This window comes from Ciconia boyciana, chromosome 8 (genome assembly GCF_034638445.1).
Source record: "Ciconia boyciana chromosome 8, ASM3463844v1, whole genome shotgun sequence".
In the NCBI taxonomy this organism is placed as follows: Eukaryota; Metazoa; Chordata; class Aves; order Ciconiiformes; family Ciconiidae; genus Ciconia; species Ciconia boyciana.
In genome coordinates this window covers 12319312-12336857 of record NC_132941.1, presented here as the reverse complement: position 1 = coordinate 12336857, position 17546 = coordinate 12319312, and the positions used below count along the sequence as shown (strand labels likewise).

The 17546-nt window shown below is 37.9% G+C and overlaps 1 protein-coding gene and 1 long non-coding RNA gene across 4 annotated transcripts in view; one reads left to right on the top strand and one right to left on the bottom strand.

Annotated features, from left to right (window-relative positions):
• The window catches only part of GALK2 (galactokinase 2), a 49959-nt gene extending 40357 nt beyond the window's left edge, over positions 1 to 9602 (top strand). The window contains exons 9-10 of the mRNA XM_072870691.1: positions 2161 to 2362; positions 9128 to 9602. Coding sequence (XP_072726792.1) covers positions 2161 to 2362; positions 9128 to 9335 — 410 coding nt within the window. The 3' untranslated portion in view covers positions 9336 to 9602. The remainder of the gene's footprint in view (positions 1 to 2160; positions 2363 to 9127) is intronic.
• The window catches only part of LOC140655787 (uncharacterized), a 125873-nt gene that overhangs the window by 31270 nt on the left and 77057 nt on the right, over positions 1 to 17546 (bottom strand). For all 3 annotated transcript variants that reach the window (XR_012043873.1, XR_012043874.1, XR_012043872.1), the window contains exons 5-6: positions 3308 to 3446; positions 1306 to 1391 (exon numbers count right to left, since the gene is read on the bottom strand). This is a non-coding gene — a long non-coding RNA (uncharacterized lncRNA). The remainder of the gene's footprint in view (positions 1 to 1305; positions 1392 to 3307; positions 3447 to 17546) is intronic.

Here is a 17546-nt window from a genome sequence, read left to right as displayed (position 1 = left end):
AAATAGGCCAAGCTGCCTTTCTTCAACATTAAAAAATACTGAGGCATCGCTCTGCAAAACACAGTGCAAGTAACTCCAGCAGCAACAAAATCCAGTGGAGTAAAACACACCTCTAAATGGGAAACCAAAATATGCTCTTCCTGTGTGATACTCTCAGGATGATGTTTCTGGGGGGCACTCAATTTTCTCATTTCTGTCCTAGTTTGAAATGCATTCAGAAGGCCTGTTCAAAAGACAGCAACACAGGGTTTCTCAGTAGCAGGCTGTATTGAATTACAGAATAAATATCACCAGAAGCAATATCACCAGGGGCAGGACACTGCTATGTTCAATGTTTCTCTATCATTTTAGACTACTTGCGTCTCTCTCAGCACTGTATTTTTGGCATTTACAGTTGTGAGTTACACTTACTCTGGAGAAATAAAAAGGGATTATACAGATGCTGATGAAGTTTTAGTCTGTAAGGGTTGCAGTCTGGACTATACATACGAGAGACTTAATACTGGGCACAATTTTATTTCCAGTCTTTCAAGGAAGATTTCTACATATACTTGTAAATGCAGATTGCTGAAATCATCAGAAGTGGTTCCAGAACTTGGCTGTCTTCACAGAACAGCCAAGTGGGAACTCCATGTGTCTGGGTCAGATAGCGAGTTCTGTTTTGAAGACAGGGCTTGTCTCTCTTCTCCTTTTACCTCTATTTGAGTGTTTCACCAGCCATTTTAGAAAGCAAGAGAGACCAGAAGCTGAAATGAGGAGAGAGACCTTGCTCTAAAGGAGAATTTACATGTAGAAAGAAAGTGAGGGATGTTCTGAGGTGCTCTAACAAGAGTGTCCTTGGCCTGTGATGAAATAAGGAAACATAAGCAGTAGGTGCTCCACATGGAGAATAAAGTCCACTTAGCTATTATTTACCACCCAAACAGCTCAAGTAAACCAATTTAATAATAAATTAAATTATGTCAGGCATGCTTCTGGTGAACAATACTTCCTCAATAGCAGCCATGGTATTAAAGCCAACAGAACTATATTGGCAGAGAAAAACAATGAACTACAGCACGAGCTTGGGAAAGGCAGATCAATTCTCGGATTTTAGTTGCATACCAAACCCTCCTGTAAATAGGAGTAGCTTGAATGAGCCTTTAACCACAGCCATCCCCTTCCTTTTTATGCCCACTGTTCAGGCTTGGTTGAGGTCTCTACCCCAATGGCCATGCAGGTTTGGGCACCCCCCCGCACCCTTCCCAGAGGAACTGCTTTTTCATGGCACAATAGAAAAATTTTAGCCAAAATCCTTGCACTGACCTTTGCTCTTAGTAGGTCAATACTAAGCAGTACCGGTCTGGGCTTGACATCTCTTCACATCCACGCAGGCAGCACTGACACTCTGGCTGGTAATACACACCAAAAATAAACCCTGAAAACCAAGCTGAAAGCACCTGTGCCCTTCACTGTACCTTTAATCTAGTATTATTTACAGTCGGGGTGAGCCTGCAGCATTGTGAAAATATTTGAGAGGGCTTCCTTACCTATGCACCAGGAAATATGGATAATAGCATTGTTGTTAATCTCAGTTTAAAAAAAAAAAAAAAAAAGTGGTTGGTGTTTTTTTGTGGTTTGGTGGTTGTTTTTTTCAAGAAAAGGTCCATCTGCACAGTTACATAATTGATGCAGATTTGGCCTGGAGCAGTCACACACAACGCCCTGGGCCAGCAGGTGCTGGCTGACGGCTACCTGCAGGGCACCGGGTACCTTTCTAGTGTTCTCATGACTCAGTGTTGCTGGTATTTGAAAACCTGAAAGCTTTAGATTAATGCCCTAATGCGTGTTGCTGCTACCTCTTGAATTTGTGGCTTGCCTCAGCAAAGTAAAAGAAGAGACTGGGTCTGTTTAGTGACACAGTGAAGAACCAGAGCATGTGCATGAAGTTATCAACATGAAAAAAATGTGTATGTTGTATTTTAATGAACTCTAAATACTATTTTATTAGGGCTTTTAAAGAAGATGTAGGTGAGCTTTTGCAGAAGACTTTTTGCCTAGAGAGTTCTAATATAAAATATGAATTACTAAAAAAATATAATTCTACTATGGTTTTGTATGTTCCTTTTGTAGTGAATATTAATGGATAACTGTAGTACTTAATATTTTCATTTTGTTTAGTTTCCACCTTTAAGTTATACCAGCGTGCAAAGCACGTGTATAGTGAAGCTGCCAGAGTGCTGGAATTTAAGAAGATATGCAACGAAGCACCTGCCAATGCAATCCAGCTGCTGGGAGAATTAATGAACCAGAGCTATATCAGCTGCAGGGAAATGTATGAATGCAGCTGTCCTGAACTGGATCGGCTGGTAGACATCTCCCTGTAAGTTTTGGCCACAAGGAAGAGTAATCGCCTGTTGAGAATATTGTTTGAATTGATGAGAAAATATGACATCGCTGGCTATTGCAATTTTAAAATGAAAGTATTCTTGTCTCTTATTACAAAATTAATCTCCTGCAGGGACATTACAGGGTCAATTGTTTCCCTACTGACTCTGTGTAATACTTTCAGATGAAAGCTGCAGTTTATGGCTTTATTACAGACTTTGCTTTTGGACTGACTCATCGTCACAAGTGTTACGTTAGACTGTTGGCTATTCTTTTTTTAAGTTGTAGAAGAAGTCATAACTGGTTCTCTTAAAACATCATCTTAGTTGTTCTATTTGAACTCTGATACTTTTTTAATATTTCTTAACCATTTCAGAACTGCCACCATGGGAATTCCAGGGCATAAGCAAGCTGTTCTACGTTCTTAGGTTGCATTGGAATCATAATGGTATATTGTGAAATGCTATTGCCTTTTTTTCAATTAAAAAAATATGTTGTCTAGGGTATCAGATAGGTTGGACAGTATTTCACCATTTAAAAGATGAGTGTGTTGACTGTTATAATGGCTAACACTCTACTTCTGCTCTCTGCATTGTATGTCTGAGTTTTCCCCACATTATTCAGTCTCCATCACTGCCCTAGCCTCATTCTTTAAGCTGGGTTCCCTAACTCAGTTCGGCGCGATAAAACAAGCCCTCTCAACTCCAAAACACATTCCCTGAGTGTCATTTAGTCCCTTCTCTTCTCCCCCTATTCCTCCCCGGTTTCATATCCTCTAGCCAGAATAAACCGAGTTTGAAAAATGGCATGAAGTGAGCTGGAAATCGCAGGTTGTTGCTTGTAGCAGGCTGTTATTTTCATAACTCTGCTACAGTGGATGATGAGATCTGGTATAACCATGTATTAATACAGAAAGTAAAAATGCATACTTAGTACTCACAGTCTACACAGTATTTCATCCATAGCACAGGACCAGCATGAAAGGATGTACACGTTTCAGTCCCTCTTAATTTCCATTTTTCTGGTACATTTAATCATGGGACAGATGTCTTCCGCTAGCTTTGATCTCAATTCAGTGCCTATAGAAGGAATTCAGTGGTTGGTGATAATTTTAACAGTGGCTTGGGGGAATAAACAACTGCCCACCCGAGCTTTCCCACCACTACTCCATCCCTGCCTCTGCCCCAGCCACCTTCTCCCAGCTGCTTCCCTCATTCACTTCATCATGGCTCCTGGTGGTGCCACCTTCATACTTCTGCTCATCTGTTATGGTTCCTACTTCTCTTTGGAGAAGGGTGTGCTTAGTTTGGAAACTCTGCCCTAAGCCAGAGAATTACTGCCCTGCCAGAAAGGAAATGTAGGGTGCCATAAGTGTTTGCAGGCCTGAGGTCAAGAAATGTCATTTCACTGTCTTTTAGAAGCAAATACTCTGTAATTATAAAGTATCCCATCCTGTGTGTCTTTCAGTCTTGAAGAAAACAGAAACTGTTTCAATTTGAAGCTAAAAAAAATTAATACCTTACCACCTAAAAATGAAAGTTACAAAAATATTTCTTTACCAGCAACTGGCTTTTTTTTAATGAAGAAATTAGTCTGGCTTATAATGAAAATTTTGAAAATGAATTTTACAAACATGCAATTTGCCATATGCTTTCTTACTTCTATACTCATTAAGTTGTAATACCCATTTACCAGGTTTGTAAATTGATAGAGTATGATAACAGATGATTATTGAGGTTAGTCTGATTTCTTTTGCAGACAAGATGGAACGGCCTCTGAGCCAGAAAACTACAAACTTAAAAACTGAACAGAAGACTTTTGGACATTCACGGATTATTTTGCATAGGGGATACACATGCTGTTTTGTGATAAAACACAGAGAAGCCCCGATAGACATTGGACAGTCTGATAGTAATTTAGCAATACAATTTTTGTTCCTTCTCTTGGGAGCCAATCCAGTATGTAACTCACAGGCTATGTTCAGTGTATTGCATCACATAATGATCACATAATAGAATAAGCTACGACAGTCACTCAGTTAGCGAGGCAATTCCACCACGGTTGTCCCAGCTACTGAAAAGGAACTGCTGATCTGTGTGTGGGAAGGGATAACTGTCTCCAGAGTCAGCTGAAGACTGAATTATCAAAAATCCTGGGCTACAAAGTCTTGATCCAGTGCAAGGTATCAGCACTGCCTGTTCTGTGACATCATTGACAGAAGAAAAGCCTTAAAACTTCACATCTGCATTATTTTTAGTTACAGTAACTACCCATTGTTGACGCCTCAGTCAATAGCATCTGATGACTGAACTTTGCAAAAGCGACTAGCCATTTTAAGTGTCTTCACTTAGGGTATCCAGCTTGAATCATACTGATAGGGCCTGTTCTCAGAAATGCTGGGAGAAAACTATCCTGTTTCGAGTAGGGGAAAACAAGTAGGTATGAACTGATAAGATCTGCACTACAGCGTGGAGTTACCTGTGCTACATTTAAATAAGCTAGCATGGATGCTAGCAACAGTCTATTGCAGTACGAAGCTCAGCATGGGGATGGAAATTCTGTTTCTCATTTATGCTGAGCTCTGTGCTTTCACAGCTAGACAGCTGCTGCTCTGTGAGCTAGCTTGGGTATCGTGACACTGACTTGCAGGCAGTAGCATAGACACAGCCACAGAACCCAAAGGAAAGGAGTACGCAGTTAGGGTTTTACTAAATTAAATTAAAATTAATCAGAGCATTTCAGTTCCAGGGACCAAAATATAAATAGTGAAGGAAAAAAGTGATTTGTGTGCCCATGTTACATCAGATTTCTAACTTACCAGCAGAAGAGCCCACAGCTAATAAGATGAGCATAGCTGAGCACCACAGTGGAGTGTCATTCGTGTGAAACAATTTCTAATTGGTATATTAAAATTATTTAATCTGGGGGGTTTTTTATTACATTCACTGCACAGAAACAAGTAAATTATTTGTTCATTATTCTTTACAGTCTTGTCCCATCAAGAGTATTTCCTAAGAAATATCTTTCTTCTTTAGAAGTTTGATATTCTTTAATGTGTTTTGATTCTGTGATTAGATTTCTAAAAGCATATAGCTGTTCTAGATGAATGCAGCTGAAGCCAGCATCTAATTTTTGGAAACTGTTGGAAAAAAAGTCTTAACTTTTCTTAAATTGTACATTAAAAAACTAAGGGACATAAAATCACTAGTCACTCCAGGAAAACTTGGCTGATGTGATTATAGAAATGGCCAGGAACTACATAAATTACATTCTTTACTTACAACGATATACAGCTGCCCTGTAACTTTAAAAAGCCTTTCCAAAAATACATTCCACAGAATTGCCGGAGTCTACTGCTGCTCTCTCCTTACAAGGTTTAAACTGTGAAGAATAATCTGCATATCCAGATGTTTTCTGTTTTGCCTAGATCTTTATGTTTTACTGTATGACCTCTGCCAAGAAAGAAAGGGATCCATACTTGCTGTGGTTTGTAGTGCTGAAAACTGTAACCACTAGTTGGTCAGTTGTTTTTTTTCTTTTTGCAAAGAGAGAAGACTTGTACTTTCTCTAACCTATCTCATGCTGTTGATAGCTGTTTTACCTGTTAGTCTTTTAAAGTAACACAGAAGATTTACTAAATAATTATGGAAGAAAAAATTGGATCTGAGCTCGTGAATTCGTTAGGTACTTTTGAAAATCACTCAGAATCCTTGAGTGTTGCAAATAACTTTCTTTCATTCCCTTACTCTCCATCTTTTAGTGGTATAAATCCTGGTAATTTTTGTGTTAGTGGACATGCCCCTTACAGTTGAAGATAGCTGAATCCTCTCTGATCGCTTCTAAAAGATACAGTTTTTATATTACATCCAGCTGCATTATGGTAGCCAAGACAACTCTGCATTTTATCAAGACTCTTATCACTGATGATTTTCTTAAAGCTGCAAAGCCTGGAGTCACGGCACAATTCAACAAAACAAACAAAAAACCACCCTACAAAAAGAAGTTTGCAGCTCTTTCAGAGCCAGAAGGGCTTAAAGATGCTATTCAAATCTACACTGAGCTACAAAACAGAATAAGTATAATGCCCACCCCCCCCCATTTATATCTTTAAATCTCATCACATTAACTCCATGCTTTCCGAATAGCTGGTTCATAATTTTGAGGATTTGGAATTAACAATATTGCTCTGATTTTTTTCACCTCTTACAGCACAATTATTTTTAAAATGAGGTACTGCATTGTCTTACCTGTCGCTTCCATATACCAAACTATGGGACTTCCATTTTTATTCTTCTTTCCTTTGCTGCGGTACTCATGTTTTTACTCTGATTTACACACACACCCTTCCTCACAAGATAATTCTCTTTTTATCCAGTGACTACTGGAACAAGATATACAAGCTCTTCAAGAAGCAAAGGCTGGGACTGGGAGCTGAGTGCCCCCAACACTGGATTACAGATACATTATCTTTCTTGTGTGCTCCATCTCTCCCTCTATTACTTGTCCTCACTGCTGCAGCATAGCCCAGGCGGTGTGTAGGGTACTTTCCCACACATTAAATCCACGTCACCCACTGTGTGGGTGAGCACTCCATCCACAAGATTATTGTCTGCTCATACTCCTCTTCATAAATGCATGATTTAGATGCTAGTGCACAAGAAGTTAGTGTCTGGCTATGAATCCCACTTTACCAGAGGAGTCTAGCTTAGGACTGAACTGATTAAGACTCAAAAAGACCGTTTCAGACCTGTTCCAAAGTTAACTTTCTCGTGTTTGACCTAGATACCTCCCATGCACCTCATCTCCAGTAGATGCAGAATTAGGCGCTCACTTCTGAATTCTTGTAATATCGGGTACCTAGTTTTCAGGTGTTACAGCACTGCCATCAAAGCGCCAAGTTCCTCAGCATTGAGCCCAAAGTGTCTAATCATATCACCACATTTGAAACTGTTAGCCGCAGTATTTTGAAACACAGTGACTTCAGCTCTGTCTACATTATGCTTTATTTCAACTAAGTATTTTAAAATGACTCAGTAAAAATAAGGCATGAGCATGACCGCAGAGAATTATGAAATCAATAAACAGTTCAGAACAATTCTGAAGGGATTTCAGTTGCCTACCAAAATAAAAGCCAGACACCATCTGAAATACGAAGTTCTGACTGAGGTAACAGACCAAATGAGTACAGACGGTTGATTTAGCAGACTTTGAAAAGTGGATTGGGCCTTATGAAGTCGATGGGAATTTCCCTGTTGGTTGCAATTCAGACTGGATTGGATCCTGCTCATTTTAGGAGGTTGCTCCATGGACCAGAAATGACAAAAATTGCATCAGAGAATGAGTGGCTTATAGGAATAATAATAAAATAGAACACCAACAGGAAATAAAGAATGGACATAAAATCAAGTCAATATGAAGGGTGGCACCACACAGGCACACTGAAGAAAGTGTTTCTGTTCAAGAAGAGCTGTAAGCATGTTTAGAATCAAACACATATGTAAGTACTTGCTTGAAATATGACCTAAACCTCTACTAACTCAGCAGTGTACCAGATTCATTTAACATAAAATGCACATATGAAAAATTACCACAGCCTACTCAGAATGAGCTGTCATTTTCTAGTATGTTATTCACATGATGCCATCTCTCCCTCAAACACATTCTAGGACTGGTAAATCTCTCCATGCACAGGTATTGGAAACATATCAAAAGTATTTGCAAATCAGATTAGATCTTTCATGAGAATAAGATTTCAAATGAGTTTTCTAAATAATCCTGTTCTGACTAGGTTAGAAAAGCCCCAAAGAAATTTATTATGTGCTATTTTCCTACTTTTTCTGAATCTAAGTAAAGATCAGGAACACAGGTAAGCAAACTAATGAAAATAATTCTACTAAATTCTAATGAGATGGCGGCTGAATCTTGCAGAGTAATGGCACGGGATTTACTGCAGGACATTTCTAGTGGGCCAGTATCTTGAAGCTGGGAATGGTTTATATTTTGGATGTAATTTATTTGTCATTGTTCTTTCTATTCACCCTCCTTATTAAGAGCATTTTTTTTCTTTTGGGACTAAATTCTTACTTTACCTCTACTGCTGTAAATCTGTTAAGTTCATGAGGTTCCTCTAAAGAGGGATACCTAACTGTCCATTCAGCATAAACAGATGTTCGAGTGCACGACTCTGATGACTTTTTAAGAATTTCTGAACTCTCCTTTTCTTGACTGGCACGCTCAGCAGTCCTGCAGAAGCCTGTGAATCTTCAGCATGTTTTAGATCTGTCCTGGAAGAATAGAGCTATTTGTCTTTGCCACATTAGAAAATGGCTTGCATGCCTACATCCTGTGCAATTAGTTTATGAACCCTCTTTTGTTATTTTTGTCATGTATTTCTGTTTTCACTTCTCATGTCTTATGAATGTTGCTAACACAATTCCTTTCTTCTCCTGCTTTCTTCATCTCAGCTGTGCTGTGATCCTTAAAACAGCTGATGCTGAAGCGTTACAAAAGAGGGTGACTTTTTGAATTGACAGAAATGACTATATTGCGGGTTAAAGCATCAGCATTTTTTTTTTGGTCCAAAATGGTAACTGCAAATTGCTGTAATGTCACATACAACCAAGTGAACTTCAGAAAAATCAGGTGACATAGATGTGTTTTGAGTAAAGTATTCACTAGTTTTCTGTAGGAATTTTATATATGACAAATTACCCCTTTTTGGTTTCTTTTACATGATTTTTTTTCTGTTATTTCGTTTTAGGCAATTTGGGGCCATCGGGTCACGTCTGACTGGAGCTGGATGGGGTGGCTGCACTGTGTCAATGGTGCCTACTGACAAGCTGAGTACTTTCCTAAAAAATGTAAAAAAAGCTTATTACCAAACCGACATCCAAAGGTTAGCCTTGGAGAATAATAGTCTGTTTGCTACCAAACCTGGAAGAGGAGCTTTGGTTTTTGTTGAGGCCTAAAGAACGTAAAAATTTTAAAGAAACTATGTCGGGCATTTAGAACTGGCAGTACTTCCCATGCCACAGTAAACAAATGCCTTTTCTGTTTTTTATTGTAATGAGCAGTTGCTATTATCAAAATATATTTCTGAAGAAGCGATTAAAAGAAAACTCTTTGATTATAAAATCTTTTTTTCATACTAAAAATATCTTTCAGTGTAAAGTTTGATTTACAAAACCTATTGACAAGGAAAACTGAAATCAAAATAAAGATGATACTTTGTTACAGTGGATCTCTCTTCTTTTCCACTTCCTGTCATAAAAGTCAGCCGAGGTGGAGCAATGAGCTATTTCATTGCAGGGCAGGAACCTTGCAATGTCTGCAGGGCTGTTCGGTGCTTATTCTCTTCGGGTGCTGGATATTCTTTTGTTTAGAGTGTCCCGTAGAAATGGAAGATTAAACTGAAGCATTCAAAAAACTGGAAGGAACTTGCTAAACATTAGAAGTTTTATAGCCTCCTCAAATAGGATTATTACTGTTGTAATTAATAACATTGGAGGAGCACCTGCAGGCCAAGTAAAACATTAGGAATACATCATGTTAAGCAGGAAAACTTTCCTTTTAGCTATGTTTTTTATGTATCCTGTGCAAGGGTGGCTTGTTACGAAAGTTTCAACAAAAATGAATGCTATCTGTGAGCTCTACAATATGACAACATACTCCCCTAAGTGAATGAACAAATAACGAAGCAAAGTTTGGTGTTGAGTTATCCCAACACCATATTTTAATTGTTCAGCCCTAATTCTGCTTCTACAAGGTAGAGCATTTGCATTTTATGCAAAACTATTACAAAGGATTACATATAATCCATTGACCATGTAAAAAAGCAATTAAAATCTATAAGGAATAATTAAGGAGATTATTCACTCAGTTGTACTAAGCAAAAGTAAATAGGTAAGACCAAGAGTAAATATCATTGACATATTATTGACAAACTCCTGTCTCGCTCCCACTTTACACTCCTGACAATCTGAAGGTTGTGACTGCAGTGCCTTGGAAGTACAGCAGCCACAATTCATAACCCATCTCCTCAGTAGCAGAAATGATTGTGATTGCAGAAAGAGGTGACTGTGCATCAAGATATCCCGAAGACATCCTAACCCTGCTTCCAGTGGAAAATTAGGTTCCTGTGCCCTCTCTCTCACAGCACACAAACCTCCACTTCTCCGATATCTACAATGAAAACTCAAGTTTTGCTCGTGTCATAACCCTTGCAGCCATAAAAGACATAGCAAGATTTGTCCCTGTGCACGTTTTTGTGATGCTAAGCACAAGTTGACGTCCAGAAGTCTGCATCAAATTAGAGATCGCTCAGAAGAGATCCTCTGTACATTACCCATGCTAATTCAGGCCAAAACCAAGTTCTTAGAGGCTACTAACTCTGTGAGAGAACTCTGCCAAATTTGAACACAGCAGATGAACAACAGCCAACGCAAACTGCCAGATCTTTTCAGGAACCCCAGAGGGGACATGTAATGGTCGCATTCTCACTGGAGAAGATTTCTGTTTTCTGACAACCAGGAAAAGTGGAACAGAGAGTGCTGTAGATCAAGCAAATCAAGTACTTGAGAGGAAAAGGATGGGGTCTGGGCATGATGGGGAGAGATGAAAAGACAGGATTTGGAGGGAGGGCAGTTAAAAGGATGCATTTGAGAAGGGGAAAGCAAGGGATAAGGGAGACAGTGAAGAACAAGAGGCAGAATTACGGAAAGGTTTAATCTCAAAACATCCACTATTACTATCTGTGGACTCAAATATCTTGTAACCCATTTGTTACAACTAAACCTCTAAACACAGAACTCCAAAAATCAAACAATAGGTAAATATCTTCAAGAATCTCCAAGATAACCTTAGAGATTTTAAAGAAAACAATGCCATGGCTTTGTTACCAACTGCCTTATTAAATATAATTCTCAGTTTAATTCAGTGAGTTCCTGTTTATTGTCCTGTCATAAAAATGGAGTACAACACAGTACATACCAATCCTTTCATTAATATATTTGCATTGAACTTTAGTTCAGCTGGGTTCATGGAAGCACTAATCAGTGTATGAGCAGAATAAAGATATATTAGGGTTCTTTTTTTTTCTTCTTCTTAAGTTGAGCATGACACAAAAAGTCATGGAGTCTTCCCAAAAAGATGCAGGCTGCAGTAAATTTCAAAAATTTTTTCTGTCAATGAATCTTATAAATGATATTCTCATAAAGAAAAGGCAAACAGAAACCTGGCACGGTATAAAAGAATAAACCCGAACGTTCTAAACTGATTAATTTCTTTCCTTTCTTTTTTTATTGCTTCAATGTCTTTCCCATGCTTTTGCTGAAATCTGCAAATAAAACTGGGACATAACTTTCATTAAAAGACTTACGGTATTCGAACTATATACATAAAAATGGCACTCAGGCATTTTTATTTACTGACTACCAATAGGAAGTAAATGTTTCTTTTTAAACAACAACAAAAAATTGAATGAATCTGTGTTTTGGGGTTTTTTGTTTCCTTTTTAAACCTTTGAAGACATTTTTCTACATAATGGTAAAAAGTCCCGATAATCAGAGCATGAGAATTAGATACAAACAATGTGTAAGGTAAGCGGCAAGGATATTAGTAGTATTCCTAACAATAAAGCAAGAAGGTTTTGGTTTGGAGGAAAATTTCTGTGTATAAAGCAACAACTCCCAAGAATATTTCCTAAGCAAGTCTTTCCAGATCCGTATTTCTAATAACTTTTTCTGACTATGTTTTCAAAATCTCTTCCATAGCTAAAATACTGCTAATTGGTATACACACACACACATATATATATATATTTGGAAAACTAACAAAATTAAATGTCAGAATATATGCAGAGGTGATGCATCCTGTTAGCACGAGCTGTGATTATCAGTGGAGTGTGATTTTATCTTATTGTAATGTCTGACTGTAATTCATTCAATCGTGAGTTTAATCTTACTGTGCAGGAAATGGGTTCTAAACCTTTCCAAGAAGGATTTGGAATGGAGACGCTGTTAGACATCGAAGTGCAGCAACCTTGCCTGGTGCCATGTTAACACTCCCTATTATCTTAATCCCATTGACGTGTACGTCTTCATCACTGTATTTGCTGGCTGTGTATCTTGTATGTTGCAACATGCTCATGCTCCGAAATAGAACGAGAGTAATTTTACCATTCACTTGATGGGAAGGGATCGTGACTGTGTATTTGACATTTGCTCTCTTGGACACAGCACACATACACACAGAGACATGTATATATGGTGACCTAATGTATAGTAATTACTTACATAACATCTTTGGGAATATTGGTTTCTAGTTAATATGATCTGAATGCCAACTTTTATTTTAGTAACTGCTGTGTACTTACTCGGTATAATCCTTCTGAAATTCCTCTCTAGGTCCATGTGTCTCTTTAATAACATCTTGGTATGTTGGAGCAACTGCTGCACTACAGTTTCAGTCAAGTGAAAGATTTGTATTTTCAGCTAACTACGAAGCTTATTTGTGTGCTAAATCCCAATCGGATAGAGTTAAAGAAAGATGCACCCAGACAACATTCACAAAAGCTATCTTGTTCTAAAAAAAGGTACTTTGCAAATCATAGCTGTTACGGGCAGAACTGAAGCAGTGCTTTCTGATTCTTGTCATTACATGCTTCAGTGAGAAAAATGAACTCTATAAAAGGACTTTACACTGCAAAGTAACAACAGCATGAAAACTAGACTGCTAAGGCTTAATGTCACAAAGCCTGTGAAGCATGCAGCATATTAAATTATATGCTAATTTTGAGGCGGAAGGCTAGGTATTGATAAGAGACTAGTTCACAACGCAGAAAGGAGTACAACGGGGAATGTAAAACTAACTGAAAATTGCTCCCTATGATACAGCTGCCTTTGACAGATTTTCCCAGCGTACACAGGATTGGCAGAGAAAGTGCTGCCAAGCAGTCTTGCTGGCACATCTGTCCTACCTCAGCTGTTCTAGTTTAGCCAGCTTTTTCATGGAACGTTCTTCTGAGATTCAATATCCCATAAAACAGAGACAAAAGATCAATTCTGTTCTTGTTCTTCTCTGTTATACTCTGCCTTCTGTTTTTGGACTTGTATAAAAAATAATTAACTATGAGATTGTCCAAGATACCACATCACAGCCTCCGATAACAGCACTGTGTTTACTAGGAGACAGAATCTGCCACGGTGCTGATGGTGGGTAGTCCCTAACCTCCTCTGTAATCTCTCGTACTTCAGTGGGACTGCAACACTCAGTCTAAGGTAGTAGGACCAAGCTGTAATTGCGATATTGGGAAATGCTGTTTTCTGGGCAGATTTTTTTCTTCCTCAGGTCAGCTACGATTGTTTTACCAGTAAAACCTGTAGATGAACTTTTTCTGGAGCCCCTGAAGTCTCTGCAGATTTGGTCACTGAGATCAGCAGAACGTGGATTTACCCCAGCCCATGCTCCCTAGCAAACAGTTCACTCGGTAGGATAACATGTAGTGAGAGTTTGCACATAAAACTGATGTGCCCAAAATCTCACATGTAATTAAGGCACTCGTGCCAAATTCATCGTATGTGTAAGACTTACCAACGGAAAATCTGCAGAGGAGTAAAAAATGTTGAAGCTAATCAGATGAGAAGACACTAAGGAGCTTTCAGAATTAATTGACCAATAAAATGTTTGAGATGGATTTCCAGTAGCAGTGGTTCCTGATGGAACAGACTGGATGAGGATTTATACAAAAGCATTTGGTATATTTATTGGATTTTACGTCTAATGCATTTTGAGAATTGCTATTGTCTCCTAAGCACTACTTTGTTGGCCAAAATTACACATTAATATTAAAAGGGAAAAAAGAATCCTCTCCCCACAAAAGCATGCCTTTCTGCACTTGGCACACGAGGCTCAAATAACTGAATAAAGATTAGATGTACTTCAAACTGAAACACACTAGTGCCCAAGCAGCTGTCTTCTTTCCAGCCAAGCTGTGTGTGATTTGGGGTGGGAATGAAAATATGTTCTATTAGCCAATGATCAAGCCAGATGTGTGGGGGGTTTTTTAAAATCCAAATTAATTTTTTCAAGGGACACTGAAGCAGGTTTGTATGAAACTCTTACAGCACTTCCTGAGGATTATTATTAAAGGCCTTATTTTTTGCCAAATTTCATATAAGGGAGGGTTTTATTCAAGTTGTTCTACATTTTCTGGTTTCTTATCTGTCCCTCATGAGACAAATATATATGTTTATTTTTGTTGGCTAAGCTGTTCTGACTTTGAGCGGGATTTTTTAGTTTTGTTTCTATTGATCAATTATTAACAGAATTAAATTGTTCTGATTAAATGCTGAAGAGTTTTCTACCGGCTTTCTCCCAGTGAACATCCTTTCTTGTAACTGTCTCCTTCCTGTCCAGGCTTCTGTCTAAAGAATTAAGACAAGACGGCCCTGTCCTTGAGGAAGAGTTCAGTGAGCCACTTTTAAGCAGCAATAGCAGCTGCATGAATAATAATTTTTTTATGAAGGTCTGAACCTAATTTTATATTAGAAACATAAAGCTCTAACTTTCATAGCTGAATTAAAAAGTCTAACAGAAAACAGGAGCTAAAATCAGAACCAAAAGAGTCTAGCAAGGATTTACAGAACTTCTGTCAGATTAAGTTAAAGCTCCACAGTTGAATCAATCAGAGCCAAATACTAACTACGAATGGAAAGATTTGGGAACAAAGGGTTAAAGATCAAGGAAAAAATACCTATTGTGCTGATTTTAAACTTAGTTATGGTCGAGCCTTGACCCTAAGAATACATCCAGGTAAATTCCTGTGCAACTCTTTCTATAGCAAATGCCACTCTATCAGCAGCAGAACAGATGATGAGGTTTCAAAAGCCTTGATTTTTTTTTTTCTTTTTTTTTTTCCCCCTTTTCAGAGGACCATTTGAGAGAGTGAGAGGAGGCCTGGGCAGCTTTTGTTTCTGAAGGTCTAACACCCAATGATGGCCAATGGGGAGAGAGGGGAGCACTGTTGCAAGTTATTTTCAGTACTTCCTCTAGAGGAAATAGGATGGCTAGTGTAAGCTGCTTCAAGAGACAGACTTACAGGCCTCTTGCTATTGTTGGTGAAAAACTCCAAAATTTATTGTCTTGTCTGAAATTCATAAAATATTTAACTTTCTTGATTATGAGATTTCAGGGTTTTGCCTTCACAAAGCTGACTTTTGGTAAAACAAATGAAATGGTTAAATGAATAAGATTTTATTGACAGAAAAAATGTAACGATTTGTGGGATTTCTTAGTATTATACTAAACTAGCAGCCTCTTGCCCACAACCTGCTCTTGGTGACCTTCTTTCTCCCTGTCTTAGCTGTGCTCATTCTGCAAGAAAAATCTGGTCAGATCCTCTGAAAGTGAGGACACAACTATGCCAAGAAATGCACATCAACTACTACAGCACACTTGAGTTGGGGCATTGAGACGGTGCGTTTTATACTTCTGCTCCATCACTAAGCAAATGGCAGTGACTTTGTAAGCTCTTTCAAGCGAGCCAGAGGGGTTGGGTTAACAGAGTCTGAATCTCAACTATCTGCTTTAGCTCCACTAATGAGATTTATTTTATTTCTTTGTAGGTGGTCTCTTATTTCTTAAATGCAATTAGCATACAGTTGTTGCCTGATGGTTTTATTTATTTTTGAAAGTGCCGACTACTGGACTTGCTTTCATAGTTCTAGAGTTTCCAGAATTGACTTTTGTGCTCCACAAGCCTATTTTCAGGAAATATTTTGTAAGAGGGATGATATTTTGAACTCTACTTTTATGGCTGCAAAGGCTTCTCCTTTTTTACTTCCTTTGTCTCTTCATTAGGGACCATCTTTAATTCCTAGATGTGTTTTTTGGAGATAAGTTCCTTTCCTTTGAAATACATACCATTGAAACAAAACATTAAAAATACTTTAAGTCTTTAGACAAAGGCATGTGTTTATTTTATGAGATTCTATGCTGTGTAATGTTCTGAGTGGTGCACTGAAATTTACATATTTGTCCATTTTAGGTTTTCTCTAGACATTTCCTGATGTGTTCATTAGCTGCCTTTTCCTCATTACATAAATGCATGAAAAACCATCCATCTTGCTCTGTTTTAGCTGTAAAATAAATAGAAGGTTTTAGACTTTTAATCAAACTATGAAAAATTTCAACATCCTGGTTTTTTGAGGATGACATAGATGAGTGCTATGTAGTGTTTCCAACTTCTAAGTTTTATTACAATCTTGCTTTCTGTGATTCATGAATTTATAATTCATACTGTCAAAAAGAAAACGGAACATTTTTGAAAATCAACATAATGCATATTGCAAATTACAATAAACATGTCAGCAAAAGTGGATATACTAACAGTTTATGGTGGCTAATTTGCTAATTTAGTCTTTTTATATAAATGGACAAATTATGACTGCTCATTGTGGTCACATTAAAGGAGAATGGTGTGGAAATTTCTGTCCTCAATAAACCCATAAAGAAGTGGACACAACTTATTTTTAGACAGAATTCTGCTCATAATGTGAACAGTCACCTAAAATCTGCTGAGAAAAACATAAATCGGTTTCACAAGAAGTGTAAAGTTTTCTTTTTATCCTATTAGTCAGCCTAATAACAAGTTTTACAATTTTTCCTTGTAAAGTTCATAAAAACAATATGACAAATATAAAAACACCACACTGAAAGTTGGGAAGAAAAAAAAAAGGGGGGGGAGCTTTAGGTGGGGGAGTTTTCTCCACTCTTCTATATGATGTTGCAAAATTTGTTGAAGCCAGTGAAGTTAAACTACTATAACATGGAATCTGACACCTAAATACACTGAATAACAGTTGCCCTGTTGTTACAAAAGCTGCTGAGATTGACAGGATTCTTTAGAAGCAAGCTGTGACTTCCCTATGCTGAATACACTGCAAAGCAGTGGCAAACTCGTTTTTCTTTAATGGGTTGTGTGCAAACACTTCAATATACAGAAGAGAAAAATTCTAAGAATTCCCATCAGAAAATGTTTCAGGGGAACTCACGTAAGTCTTCATTAAATCGTCCAAAACCAGCCTAGTTAGAACAATTTTATATACATCAGGAAAAGAACAGAATTAATTAGGAAATCTTTGCTTCTGAAACCCCTTTGTTTAAGATATAAACACAAAGGG